The sequence below is a fragment of the Neomonachus schauinslandi genome, chromosome 12 (assembly GCF_002201575.2).
Source record: "Neomonachus schauinslandi chromosome 12, ASM220157v2, whole genome shotgun sequence".
Lineage (NCBI taxonomy): Eukaryota > Metazoa > Chordata > Mammalia > Carnivora > Phocidae > Neomonachus > Neomonachus schauinslandi.
Window position 1 is genome coordinate 19,276,853 of NC_058414.1, and position 13,740 is coordinate 19,290,592.

Consider the following 13,740-nt stretch of genomic DNA (forward strand, 5'->3'; position numbering starts at 1 on the left):
CAAAGGCCATTACGTTTAAGCAGAAAGAGTGCAGAATGTGGGGGTCAAAAGAATTGAGTCCTAATAGTCTCTGTGTCATTAACTAATTGAATGATTTTTAGCAAGTCAGTTCCCTTCTTTATGCCTCGTTTTTCTCATCTGTCAAATGATAGTAAAAAAGTCATTCGATCCTTCTAGGGTGAGAGAATAAAAAAAAAAAAGAGACATGGACGTATCATGAATATAAGCAGCTATCATTAGCCTTAAATGATTGGTCAACAGGGAATTTGTCATTTTATGGTATTAAAACAACAAAACAGGGGAGCCTGGGTGGCTCAGTTGTTAAGCGTCTGCCTTCGGCTCAGGTCATGGTCCCAGGGTTCTGGGATCGAGCCCCGCATCCGGCTCCCTGCTCCGCGGGAAGCCTGCTTCTCCCTCTCCCGCTCCCCCTGCTTGTGTTCCCTCTCTCGCTGTGTCTCTCTCTGTCAAATAAATAAATAAAATCTTTAAACAAAACAAAACAAAAAACCCAGCAAAACAGAAACTAATAAAAATCAAAAATAAAACTAAAGAAACTCCCAAACTCTGAAACAAACACAAGTCCAGGGCCAGATGGCTTCCCTGGTGAATTCTACCAAATTTTCAAAGAATGAATACCAATCCTTCTCAAACTCTTCCAAAAAAAAAAAAAAACAGAAGAGGAAGGAGCAGCTTCCAAACTTACTTTACGAGGTCAGCATCATTCTGATACCAAAGTCACGCAAGGATGCCACAAAAAAAATTATAGGCCAATATCTATGACGAACATAGATATAAAACTCAACAAAATATTAGCAAACCAAATTCAATAATGCATTAACAGGATCATATACCATGATCAAGTTGGATTCATTCCAGGGATGCAAGGATGCTTCAACATCCACAAATCAGTGTGATACACACATTAACAAAATGAAGGACAAGATCACACGGTCATCTCAAGAGATGCAGAAAAAGCATTTGACAAAATTCAGCATCCATTTATGATAAAAACTCTTAACAAAGAAAGTACAAAGGTAAGGTATCTCAACATAATGGAGGCTACATAGGACAAGCCTGCGGCTAACATCATACTCAATAGTGAAAAGCTGAAAGCTTTTCCTCTAAGATCAGGAACAAGACAATCATGTCCACTCTCATCACTTTTATTCAACATAGTATTGGAAGTCCTAGCCAGAGCAACTGGGCAAGAAAAAAGAAATAAAAGGCATATAAATTGGAAAGGAAGTAGTAAAACTGTCACTATTTTCAAATGACATGATACTACCTATAGAAAAATCCTAAAGACTGCACCAAAAAACTGTTAGAAGTAATAAATGAATTTGGTAAAGTTGCAGGATACAAGATCAATATGCAAAAATCTGCTGCACTTCTATACATTAATAATGAACTACCACAAAGAGAAATTAAGAAAACAATCCCATTTGGGGCGCCTGGGTGGCTCAGTCGTGAAGCGTCTGCCTTCGGCTCAGGTCATGATCCCCGGGTCCTGGGATCGAGCCCTGCATCGGGCTCCCCAGAGCAGGGAGCCTGCTTCTCCCCCTCCCACTCTCCCTGCTTGTGTTCCCTCTCTGTGTCTCTCTCTGTCAAATAAATAAAATCTTAAAAAAGATCTTAAAAAAGAAAATCTTAAAAAATCTTAAAAAAGAAAACAATCCCATTTGGCATGTACATCAAAAGGAACAAAATACCAAGGAATAAATTTAACCAAGGAAGTAAAAAACTTGTACACTGAAAACTATAAGACATTAATAAAAGAAACTGAAGAAGATGTAAATAAATGGAAAGATACTCCATGCTCATGGATTGGAAGAATATTGTTAAAATGCCCATACTATCCAAAGCAATCTACAGATTCAATGCAATTCCTATCAAAATTCCAATGGCATTTTCCACAGAAATAGAACAAATTATTTTTTGTTTGTTCTAAAATTTTTATGGAATCACAAAAGACCCTGATAGCCAAAGCAATCTTGAGAAAGAAGAACAAAGCTGGAAGCATCACGCTCCCTGACTTCAAATCATATTACAAAGCTACAATAATCAAAGAAGTATAGTATTGGCGTAAAAACAGACACAAAGATCAATGAAAAAAAAAACAGAAATAAACGCAAGCAAATATGGTCAATTAATTTATGACAAATTAGCTAAGATTATAAAATGGGGAAAGGACAGTCTCTTTGATAAATGGTGCTGGGAAAACAGGATTCCATACACAAAAATTAACTCACTAAAGACTTGAATGTAAGACCTGAAACCATAAAATTCTTAGAAGAAAACATAGGTGGTAAGCTTCTTGATATCAATCTTGGTGATGGTTTTTTGGATTTGAAACCAAAAGCACAGGCAACAAAAGTAAAAATAAAGTGAGACAATATTAAACTAAAAAACTTCTACATTGCAAAGGAAACCATCAACAAAATGAACTGGCAACCTATTGAATGGGAGAAAATATTTACAAATCATATACCAGATGTGGGCCTAATATCCAAAATATATAAAGAACTCATATAACTCAATAGCAAAAAGCCCAAATCTGATTAAAAAAATGGACAGGGGATATGCATAGACAAGTTTCTAAAGACATACAGATGGCCAACAGACACACGAAACCATGCTCAGCATCACTAGTCATCAGGGAAATGCAAAACCAAACGTCAATGAAATACCACCTTACACCTGTTAGAATGACTCTTATCAAAAAGGCAAGAAATAACAAATGTCAGCAACGATGTGGAGAAAAAGGAACCCTTGTGCACTGTTGGTGGGAACATAAATTGGTGCAACCATTAGGGAAAATAGTATAGAAATTGCTCAAAAAAATTAAAAATAGAAATAGCATATCATCCAGTAATTCCACTTCTGGGTGTTTATCCAAAGAAAATGAAAACACTAATTTAAAAAGATATATGCACTCCCATGTCACCGCAGCATTACTCAATAGCTAAGACATGGAAACAACATAAGTATCTACTGATGGATAAATGGCTAAAGAAGATGTGGTCTATGTATACAAGGGAATATTATTTAGCTGTAAAAAGAATGAAATCTTGCCATTCACGACAACATGAATGGACCTCGAAAGCATTATGCTAAATGAAATAACTCAGAGAAAGACACATACTGTATGATCTCACTTCTATATGGAATCTAAAACAAAACAAAACAAAACAAAAAAACACAAGCTCATAGATACAGAAAACAGATTGATAGTTGCCAGAGGTGGGGGTAGGGGGTGGGGGTAATAAATAGGTGAAGGGGGCCAAAAAGTACAAAATTCCAGTTATAAAATAAGTAAGTCATGAGATGTAATGTACAGCATGGTGACTTTAGTTAATAATACCATATGGCATATTTGGAAGTAGAATAGCTCTTAAAAGTTGTCATCATAAGATAATTTTTATAATTATGTATGGTGATGGATATCAGTTAGACTCAGTGTGGTGACCATTTTGCAATATATATAAATATTAAATCATGACATTGTACATTGGAAACTAATATAATGTTATGTGTCAATTTTATCCAAATAGAAAAAAAATTAAAATAAATAAATAAAACTAAGGGTAAATTCTGGGCCTGGGAGAAAAAAAGTTCAAAGTCTCTTATTTTCTTCAGAGAATAAGGAAAAGGAATAGAATAAGCAAATCATTCAGGGTTATGAGCAGTATGAATTAGTAACTACAAAAATGGAGCCAAAATACCAATATTCATTAGGCTAAACAACTAGTTTTTTTAAAAAAAAATCTAGAGAAATACTCAAGATGCATCCTAACTACAACTATATAACTAGTCAAACTGTAGAGACTATGGATATAGTCTCAACTGAAGCAAATGGTCTAAAAACATGGCGGCGGCAGCCTCGTGAAACAACAGAGCAGATAGGTGCTACCTCTGATAATGAACAAATCATAAAAAAAACACCTCTGTGTTGTGTTCCCACACCTATAAAATGGAGACAGTTCCCATCCTCATCAACTCACAGGGTGAAATGAAATGAAATGAAACACATATCTGAGAATGTATTAGTACCATATACTTGAGAAGTGCCATTATTGTAATTATTTGGTCAGGTCTCTGTTCTTATTGTAATTCAAGTCAACAGTCGTTGATTGGGGGTCTCTAGGCCAGGTGTGGTACGTTTGGTCAAGAAGTTACTCATCCTGTGTGGATGGGTGAAGAAAGAGGAGAAAGGGGTGGCTTCAGGCTGGAAGGATGGAGAAGGGTTCATTACGGAGGTGATGTGTGAGTTGCCCCTGACATGAGTCTGATTGAGCAGAGAGTCATTCATTCCATCAATATTTGTGGGGCTTCATCCCTGTGCCAAGCACTGTCCAAGGGCCTTTGGCGTTCATAAACAGAAAGAAGATCCCTGCACTTCAGGAATCCACATTCTAGTGGAAGACGTTGGGGGCTAGTATGTGAAGCACGTTGTAAGGGTGAGGAGAGACCATCTGGGCGGTGTTAACAAAGACACAGAAGGGGGACATGGAAAGGGAAAAGAAGCTTCAATTCTGGCTTTCCTCTGGATTAGTTGGTAGTGGCTGTTGGAACCTATGCTGAGAAGGACTCTGAGACTTCCTTCTGGCTCAGGTAGAAACGTCTGGCCAGGATCCATGAATGATGTCTGCAATGGGGTGGGAAGGAGGATGTGCCATTCCCAGAGAGGTCCCACATGGCTGGATTACACCCGGGCCATTATGGTCTGTGTCCTTCCACTCTCCCAAGACTGTTATGAAGTTCACTAAGTCAGTATTATCGAGTCCAGCATTTATGTGTACGTGCAAAATTACTGGAATATCCTCAGAGAAAGGCTCTCCTGCATAAAGGGAAGCCTTACTGGTCTACTTACCCCATCTTCCATCTCCTCTACTTTGAGACCACAAGTAGTCACATAACTTGGTTATGTTTCATAGAATGTGTGTCTGTTTGTGGTTCCACTTCTTTGCTTGCTGGACCCCAACTCAAAGTGAGCTGCAGCCTCTTAGACTTTCAGAATTTTTAGCTCCTTATTTGTGATTTTTCTCTTCTGTTTGGAGATCTAATTCATCCCTGTCACAGCATTTTAGAGAGTGATCTACTTCTTCCCTTTAAGTCTCCTGAGGAAACTTAACCTTGTTGACTTAACTGTTGACTCATTTACCCCTCATATCTCTTACAGCATACTGAGGTTCTAGAATCTTTCATACTAAGATGAGTCCAGCTTTCTTGCTAGGCCTTAAAAGTAGATGGAAGGAAACCCTATTACTTAACCTTTGATAATGTCAAACAAACAAAATTTCGAAAATCCTTTCTCTGTTGAGATTGTGAGCAGTGTAGAGTCTGCTTGTTGTTTTGAAGCTATCTTCTGAGTGCAAAATTTATTTTGTATATCAAAATTGTTAATTTTTTTCCCTGTTAGGTTGAACTGTAGGAAATTGCCATATTTTAGGTCAAAAGGTTGACTACCAGCCATTTCCTATGGCTCAATCTAATATTTGTATACCTTCTGTAACAGTCCTAATCTTGAGGATCTGGGCTTTAGGATGTTTTATGGAGAATGCTTTATACTTAGAAATGCAAAGGGAAATAAACATTAATATTTTGTTAAAACACATCTCTCTGGGGGTGCCTGGGTGGCTCAGTAGGTTAAGCATCCCACTCTTGATTTTGGCTCAGGTTATGATCTCGAGCCCCATGTCTGGCTACACACTCAGCATGGAGTCTGCTTAAGATTCTCTCTCCCTCCCTTTGCATGCTCCCCCCACCCCCCCACACATGCATGTGCTCTCTCTCTCTGCGGAAAAAAAAAAAAAACCAAAACAACAAAAAACATTTCTCTGCTTTCTATTCCCTCCTTAACGACAGTAAGAAAAGCTGCTCAAAGATTTTTCTTTCTTTTTTTTTTTTTTTTGGTGCCAATTAAATACAGTTTTATTTAAGACATTGCATTTTCCACTTAACAATACAGTGCTTATAAAGTGCAATGTTTATTTCCTTTCCCTGTGCACGTATTCCATATTCAAGTATAAAGAATGCCCAGTTTATTTACTATAGCAGCTCAACATTAAAACTGCCACGGAATTTGCTACAAATTTGGGTCCTTCGAATATTTTGTGTGGAACAATGCTAGACCTATTCTCAGGTTGGCTTAATCAACCTCTTCGATGGTGGGTCCAGAGGAGGCACCACCAGAGGGAGGAGCTCCACCACCAGGGAAGCCTCAGGCATTCCTCCTGGCATGCCCCCTGCACTCTGGTACAGTTTGGTAATGATAGGATTGCAGACTTTCTCCAGCTCTTTCTGCTGGTGTTCAAATTCTTCCTTCTCTGCAGTCTGGTTCTTATCAAGCCAATTGATGATTTCATTGCACTTGTCAAGAATCTTCTGTTTGTCCTCATCATTGATCTTGCCCTGAAGTTTTTCATCTTCAACAGTTGCTTTCATGTTGAATGCATAAGACTCAAGTGAGTTCTTGGAAGACACCTTGTCTCGCTGTTTCTCATCTTCAGCTTTGTACTTCTCAGCTTCCTGGACCATGCGTTCAATGTCTTCCTTGCTCAAGCGGCCCTTGTCATTAGTGATGGTCATCTTGTTCTCTTTTCCTGTGCTCTTATCCACAGCAGAGACATTGAGGATACCATTAGCATCAATATCAAAAGTGACTTCAATCTGAGGAACGCCACGAGGGGCAGGAGGTATGCCTGTGAGTTCGAACTTGCCAAGTAGGTTGTTATCCTTGGTCATGGCACGCTCACCTTCATACACCTGAATAAGCACACCAGGCTGGTTGTCAGAGTAGGTAGTGAAGGTTTGTGTCTGTTTGGTAGGAATGGTAGTATTACGCTTGATGAGAACAGTCATGACTCCTCCAGCAGTTTCAATGCCAAGAGAAAGTGGAGTGACATCCAACAGCAGCAAATCTTGAACATTTTCAGATTTGTCTCCAGAAAGGATGGCTGCCTGGACAGCTGCACCGTAAGCAACAGCCTAATCAGGGTTGATGCTCTTATTGAGTTCTTTCCCATTGAAGAAATCTTGTAGAAGTTTCTGAATCTTGGGGATACAGGTAGAACCACCCACCAGGACAATATCGTGGATCTGAGACTTGTCTAGTTTGGCATCCCGAAGGGCTTTCTCTACAGGGTCCAGGGTGCCACGGAACAGATCAGCATTTAATTCTTCAAACCGGGCACGAGTAATAGAGGTATAGAAGTCGATTCCTTCGTATAGAGAATCAATCTCAATACTGGCCTGCGTGCTGGAAGAAAGTGTACGCTTAGCACGTTCACAAGCAGTACGGAGACGACGAACTGCCCTCTTGTTTTCACCGATGTCCTTCTTATGTTTGCGCTTGAACTCTGCAATAAAATGGTTGACCATCCTGTTGTTGAAGTCTTCTCCACCTAAGTGGGTGTCTCCAGCTGTGGATTTAACCTCAAAGATCCCATCTTCAATAGTAAGGATTGACACATCGAAAGTGCCACCTCCTAAGTCAAAGATCAGCACATTCCTTTCAGCACCAACCTTCTTGTCTAAGCCATAAGCAATAGCAGCAGCAGTTGGCTCGTTGATGATTTGAAGTACATTGAGACCAGCAGTAGTTCCAGCATCTTTGGTAGCCTGACGCTGAGAGTCATTGAAGTATGCAGGTACCGTGACAACTGCATTGCTAACAGTCTTCCCAAGGTAGGCCTCTGCAATTTCCTTCATCTTCGTCAAAACCATAGAGGACACCTCCTCTGGATAGAAACTTTTTGTCTCTCCCTTGTATTCTCCTTGGACCTTGGGCCTGCCAGCATCATTCACCACCATAAAAGGCCAATGCTTCATATCAGACTGGACAACAGCATCATCAAATCTACGTCCAATTAGGCGTTTGGCATCAAAAACTGTGTTGGTGGGGTTCATCGCAACTTGATTCTTCGCAGCATCACCGATCAATCGTTCGGTGTCCGTGAAGGCGACGTAACTTGGGGTGGTTCGGTTTCCCTGATCATTGGCAATTATTTCCACTTTCCCGTGCTGGAAGACACCCACGCAAGAGTAGGTGGTGCCAAGATCAATGCCAACTGCAGGTCCCTTAGACATGGTTGCTTCTGTGTGGGCCCGGCCCGGCTTGAGAAGAAATCAGCCGTCTGGTGATTTAGCCCAGCGTTCAATGAGACTCAAAGATTTTTCTTTCCAAACTTGAACAGTTGGATATTCTTCAGCTTGGCTTTCATACACGACATAAAGCCAGAAGGCAACTTGTCCCCTTTAGTATTCACTGGTTGAGTGGAAAAAGGAAGTATTTCTTGAGAAACTCCTGGGATGTTTGAAATGATATCCATACCTATATTTGTTTCTCTAAAGTCTGAGGGCAATCCAGTTTCTCTATTAACTAGTGAATAGCATCTGTATTTAATCTGATGGAACCTTCCAGGAAGACAAAGCTGGTGTTCAGTGAAGCTTTGTCTGAGCATCCCTTTTTATTTTACTCATGCAATCCAATGGCTGTGTGTGCACGCGGGTGTGGTGTGGAAGTACCTGAGTGTTTCAACATTTGTCTGAAGGATTGCAGAGCAACTAAAGAGAGCAACAGGGCAAGCTAATTGGAGAGGGCTGTTTCCGTTTGATAGAAGGGGACAACAAACCCTCTTCTGAAAGGGGCAATGCTGGGAGTAGCGTTCTGTTCCCGGAAATAAAAGTCATACTCATCTTTTTTATGCCAGGAGCTTTGCTCACTGGGCCTATGTCTCTTTGTCTGAAAAGGGTCAGTCATAGAAATAATGCAACCAGTTGGCTAATTAGTGGAGACTCTGTTGCTGGGAAGGGGAGCATCTAAAGATGACCATGGGACGCTGAGAGCCCTCAGTTCCCTGCACTGCCATTTCAGACCTCTACCTCTGTGGGCAAAGGAGCAGGCTCACACCCAGCTCTGCTGACTTCGCTAATAAAAATGGCAGCACTGAGAGGGGTCTTCAGTCCCCAGAGATAGGAGCATGAAGCCAGTTCACAAAAGGCCAGTGATGTTGCCCTTGGTGTCAACTTTTTCTCACTAAGCCAAGAAAAGTGTTCTCAGCAAATTCTCAGGTTCCCTCTGCCAACTCACCAGGTCACTGTACTTAAAAAAAGATAAAGAAAAAGAAAGAACATGAAGATCAAAACTAGAGACCTGAGATATTTCCAGTAAGAAGAAGGAAGAGGCAATATTCCCCTGTCCCCCCCCCCCCTTTTTTTCTAAGAAAAGTCACAAGAGTGTTTGGATGTCTGTTTCAGTCTTTCATAAGTACTTTCCTTGAAGGCTGATGCGAAGAAGTCAATAGCTTCTTTTTCTTTGCTGAAAGAGTTATTATCTCAGAGAGTTAGGGATTAGAAAACTGGGAATGCCATGTGGTGAGGATGAAAGGATAGAAAACAGAATCTGGCAGTATTTGCTTTTAGGCAAAGATAAAACCACATATCCTCTCTCTCTGCTTTGCTCTACCGTTTCCTTAAAAGTTATGTTGTATGGGGGCACCTGGGTGGATCAGGCAGTTGTTAGTTGGGCTTCCGACTCTTGATTTCAGCTCAGGTCATGATCTCAGGATCGTAGGATCGAGCCCGCATTGGGCTCCGTGATCAGCATAGAGTCTGCTTCTCCCTCTGCCTCTGCTCCTCCCCCAATCATGCGCACACATGCTCTCTCTAAAATAATCTTAAAAAAAAGTTTTGTCATATGTAGATAATATAAATAAAAATTATCTTTTTTTTTTAAAGATTTTATTTTTTTGAGAGAGAGAGAAACAGCATGACAGGGGAGAGGGTCAGAGGGAGAAGCAGGCTCCCTGATGAGCCAGGAGCCGGATGTGGGACTCAATCCCAGGACGCTGGGATCAAGACCTGAGCCGAAGGCAGTCGCTTAACCAGCTGAGCCACCCAGGCGCCCCAATAAAAATTATCTTACAAGTGGGGAAAATCCCCAAATCTGGAGGTGTGATTGTCAGGAGAGGGAGTCAGAAGCGACTGAACCCTGGGTTTTTATTCTCAAGCCAACCTGTGGATTTGTAATATACTTTTACTATACCTGTAATATACTTGGGCCAATTCATTTGACTTCCATGATGTTTTTCAACAAAATCACACCCTGACTCATGAGGAAGTTGCAAGGTTGGTTTAATTAAGGTTTGTACTTTGAGAGGCTCAATGGAAGGCACTTAGAAATGCAAGGTAGCAGGGCACCTGGGTGGCTCAGTTGGTTAACTATCTGACTCTTGATTTCAGTTCAGGTTATGATCTCAGGATTAGTGGAATCAGGCCCCGTACCAGGCTCTGCACTCAGTCGGGAGTCTGCTGGAGATTCTCTCTCCCCCCCTCCCTCTGTCTCTCCCCACTGCTCACACACTCTCTCTCCCCCATATAAATAAATCTTAAAAAAAACCACCAAAAACCAAAAGAAATGCAAGGTAGCATAAGAAAGTAAACTGAGGACAACTTAGAAAAGAAATGTATACATGGTTCCAAAACCTATTTTGCGGGTGCCTAAGTGCAAACTTTACCCAGAGACTGCATATATACCCGCTGGAGAGAATCAGATCAGTTTCCACATGCCTCATAGGATCAGAAATGGGGTAATTCTGTTAATCTTGTCCCTCTGGGTATTACCTTCATTTTCAGACCTTCTCTCTAGATCCTCTCCAGAATGGAAGCCATCTGTCAGAGGCAGCTCTGGGTTTACAGCTCCTCCAGCATTCACACCCGATCTTCCAGAGCTCATTCCCTAACTGCAGGGCCAAAAGACCTGTCTCAGCTGCATCTAACCCCCAGCTGCTCTAGGCTTCACAGTTTCCATCAGATCACTAGGAGTCTCCTTCATAATGAGGACACTAAACTACAAGACTGCAGGGCCTATGCATGGTGGTTACCTTGACAAATATCATCTTCAGAAAGCACCAGCTTATTCCATTTGATCTTTAACCTTTTTTATTTGTTTGGATTATAACTTCATCATTCACATTTGGAGACGTTCCATTATTTTTGTTTTTAACTTTTAAAAAAGAAAATCTAAGTTTCTTAAGATAAAGAGGAGCAATTATAATGCTTCCCATGATTATAAGCTCTGCTAAATGCAAATAATAATGAAAATTAAAAGTATAAGCATAGTATAAAACCAAGATTAAGCTAGTTTGGATTTGGAGTCTACCAGAGATATTGACTAAAAACCCGTAGAGTGGGTTTTCCTTCCCAAAACATTATTCTATGTGCTTTGAGTATGATTTTTTTTTTTAAAGATTTTATTTATTTGAGAGAGAGAGAGCACATGAGAGGGGGGAGGGTCAGAGGGAGAAGCAGGCTCCCTGCTGAGCCGGGAGCCCGATGTGGGACTCGATCCTGGGACTCCAGGATCATGACCTGAGCCGAAGGCAGTCGCTTAACCAACTGAGCCACCCAGGCGCCCTTGAGTATGATTTTTCAGGGACATCTGGTATGGTTTGAACTTTGCCATAGATTGGTAGGGTGATAGAGGAGAAAAATTAAGAAGGAAATTAGGAGAAAAAAATGGGAGTGGGAGATTGAAGAATGAAAGAAGGAATGTTTGCGCTCTTTCTTATCCTCTGATGTCACACTTCTGCCACTCATCTGAGAGGCCCAGAATTAGAGGATCATGCACGAGGCTAGAAGTATGGCAGTGGTTTTCAAACTATGTGCCGAGGAACCCCAGAGGTTCTTTTCAGGGGTTGTCTCATAGATGAGGAAAGACTCCATTTCCTTTTCCCCAAACCTTTCATGGACTTGACAGTAAGATGGAATCCTAAAGAGAAGGCCAACTACAGTTTTCTGGGTGAAACTTAACCTATTTAGTATTTGTTTTTAAAATCAGAATCATCATAAAATGAGCAAGGTGGAGACAATCAGCAAAGATCACAAGTGACCCAAGTGAAAGATCCTCTTCTTGTTATTGGTTCATGCCCCTCACGGTTGAACTTTCTAAACTCAGGGCTTTGCAAAGAGGGTGCTCCTCATATTGGCCTCTGCCAAAGCTTGGGTCCTGTAGCATTCAGACTCCCAAGAAAGTATAGGCTAGCTTGGGATGATCCCACTCCTCAGGCTTCAGATCGTCTCCCACATCTCCTGAATTTCTTTTGTTCTCTAGAAAGCCAGGAACACAACAGAGCTCAGCTTTATCATTGACAGAAATTATTTTAGGGTCATTTCAGATAATCATTAGGGATTTCTGTGCCAATTCAGGAACAAAGAATTTTGTTACACAATGATGAGATAGCAGAAAAGATACGGACACAAGCCATAAAGCAGGGTTTAGAGAACTATGACAGCTGACTACAAAATAGGGAAGAACACGCTGGAGTTTTAAAACCATTCTTGAGGGGCGCCTGGGTGGCTCAGTCGTTAGATGTCTGCCTTCAGCTTGGGTCATGATCCCAGGGTCCTGGGATCGAGCCCCACATCAGGCTCCCTGCTCAGCGGGAAGCCTGCTTCTCCTTCTCCCACTCCCCCTGCTTGTGTTCCCTCTCTCACTTTGTCTCTCTCTGTCAAATAAATAAAATAAAATCTTAAAACAAAACGAAGACCGTTCTTGAATAGTGGTCAGAAGTGAAATGGCTTGGATTGAGCCTGATATTGACCATGAAGGGGCTGCCAGAACTTTTCCAGAGAAAGGGCAGGATTTCTGCACAAGAGATTGGAGCCTGGACTTCCATCACTGCGCCACAAAATAATCAAACATCTGCATTGCACATAAACAGTAGGAGTGGAAATGCCTGCTGAAAGCTCGGCTGAGGGAGAATTACAACAATTGAGCTTTCTGTCACGGGGCTCTGCCCTGCTGCTACAAGGTCACCATGGAAGAAATAATGGAGCAGCTTGCAAAAACCTAGAAGGATTTGGTCCTTTGCATGCCCTGCACTGCAGCTGGTACATGACAGCAGCTCAGTATTAAAGATGGTGCAGAAAATGCCTTTGTAATTTCTCTCGGGAAATGTCTTTCTTTGCAAAAGTTAGGTGAAAAAATACCCCGTAACTACTTCTCAAGGGATGACAAGCAGCAAGGATGAGTCCTTCATGCTAATCCTGTCCCTTGACAATAGAAATAGTTTCCAAGTTGTATTAAAATTGGAAAGTCATCTAGGTATCTCTTTGAAGTACAGGAAGATGCTACAGCAAGGTTTCTGGCTGAATACGGAGCTCAACAGCGCTGTGCACTCCATGCTGATCTTTAAACTGTGAAGAAAATCATCAAATCCTGATTTCAGATGTGTTTCATCAACTCCCGAGGCATCTACTAAGGTCATAATATTTCCTGTGGTGCTGAGGAGGATGTGGAGGTGACTCTTCCTTGTAGCTAGCTGGAGTCCTTTCCTTTAAAGCCATCCTTTATTTAGATTTATCGGATTTGGGGACCAACAATTTCCCCCGGCCATTTCACAAAAAACAAAACAAACAAAAGCTGAAGTGTCATCTTCTGGTTCCTTCTCTTAGAACCTGTTACAAAAAATGGCTTTGAAGTGTCAGATCTGATATCCTAGGAGACTGAGCTCCATTTAGATTTTGGCTTCCCCACCCTATTCTAACATGAATTCCTCTGAGAACCAGAAGATGGAGGAGTGAATCTTGGCACCAGCTTTCACAAAATGGATGACAAGTCACCTAATGTCTGTAGCATCCATTTTCTTGTATATAAAATGGGGATAACAGCAACAATGGGACTTTTGGAAGGAGCACAAGAGTTAGGGGATATAAAAACACATTGTAAATTGTGAAATG

At 41.2% G+C, this 13,740-nt stretch overlaps 2 protein-coding genes across 2 annotated transcripts in view; both read right to left on the reverse strand.

The window, feature by feature from the left end:
• LHFPL3 (LHFPL tetraspan subfamily member 3) overlaps positions 1–13,740 on the reverse strand; it is a 555,594-nt gene that overhangs the window by 124,698 nt on the left and 417,156 nt on the right. The window lies entirely within an intron of this gene.
• On the reverse strand, positions 5,914–8,127 carry LOC110574245 (heat shock cognate 71 kDa protein-like). The gene is given in 1 exon segment (XM_044920158.1): positions 5,914–8,127. A coding segment is annotated over 1 exon segment (1,950 nt). The 5' UTR covers positions 8,089–8,127; the 3' UTR covers positions 5,914–6,138.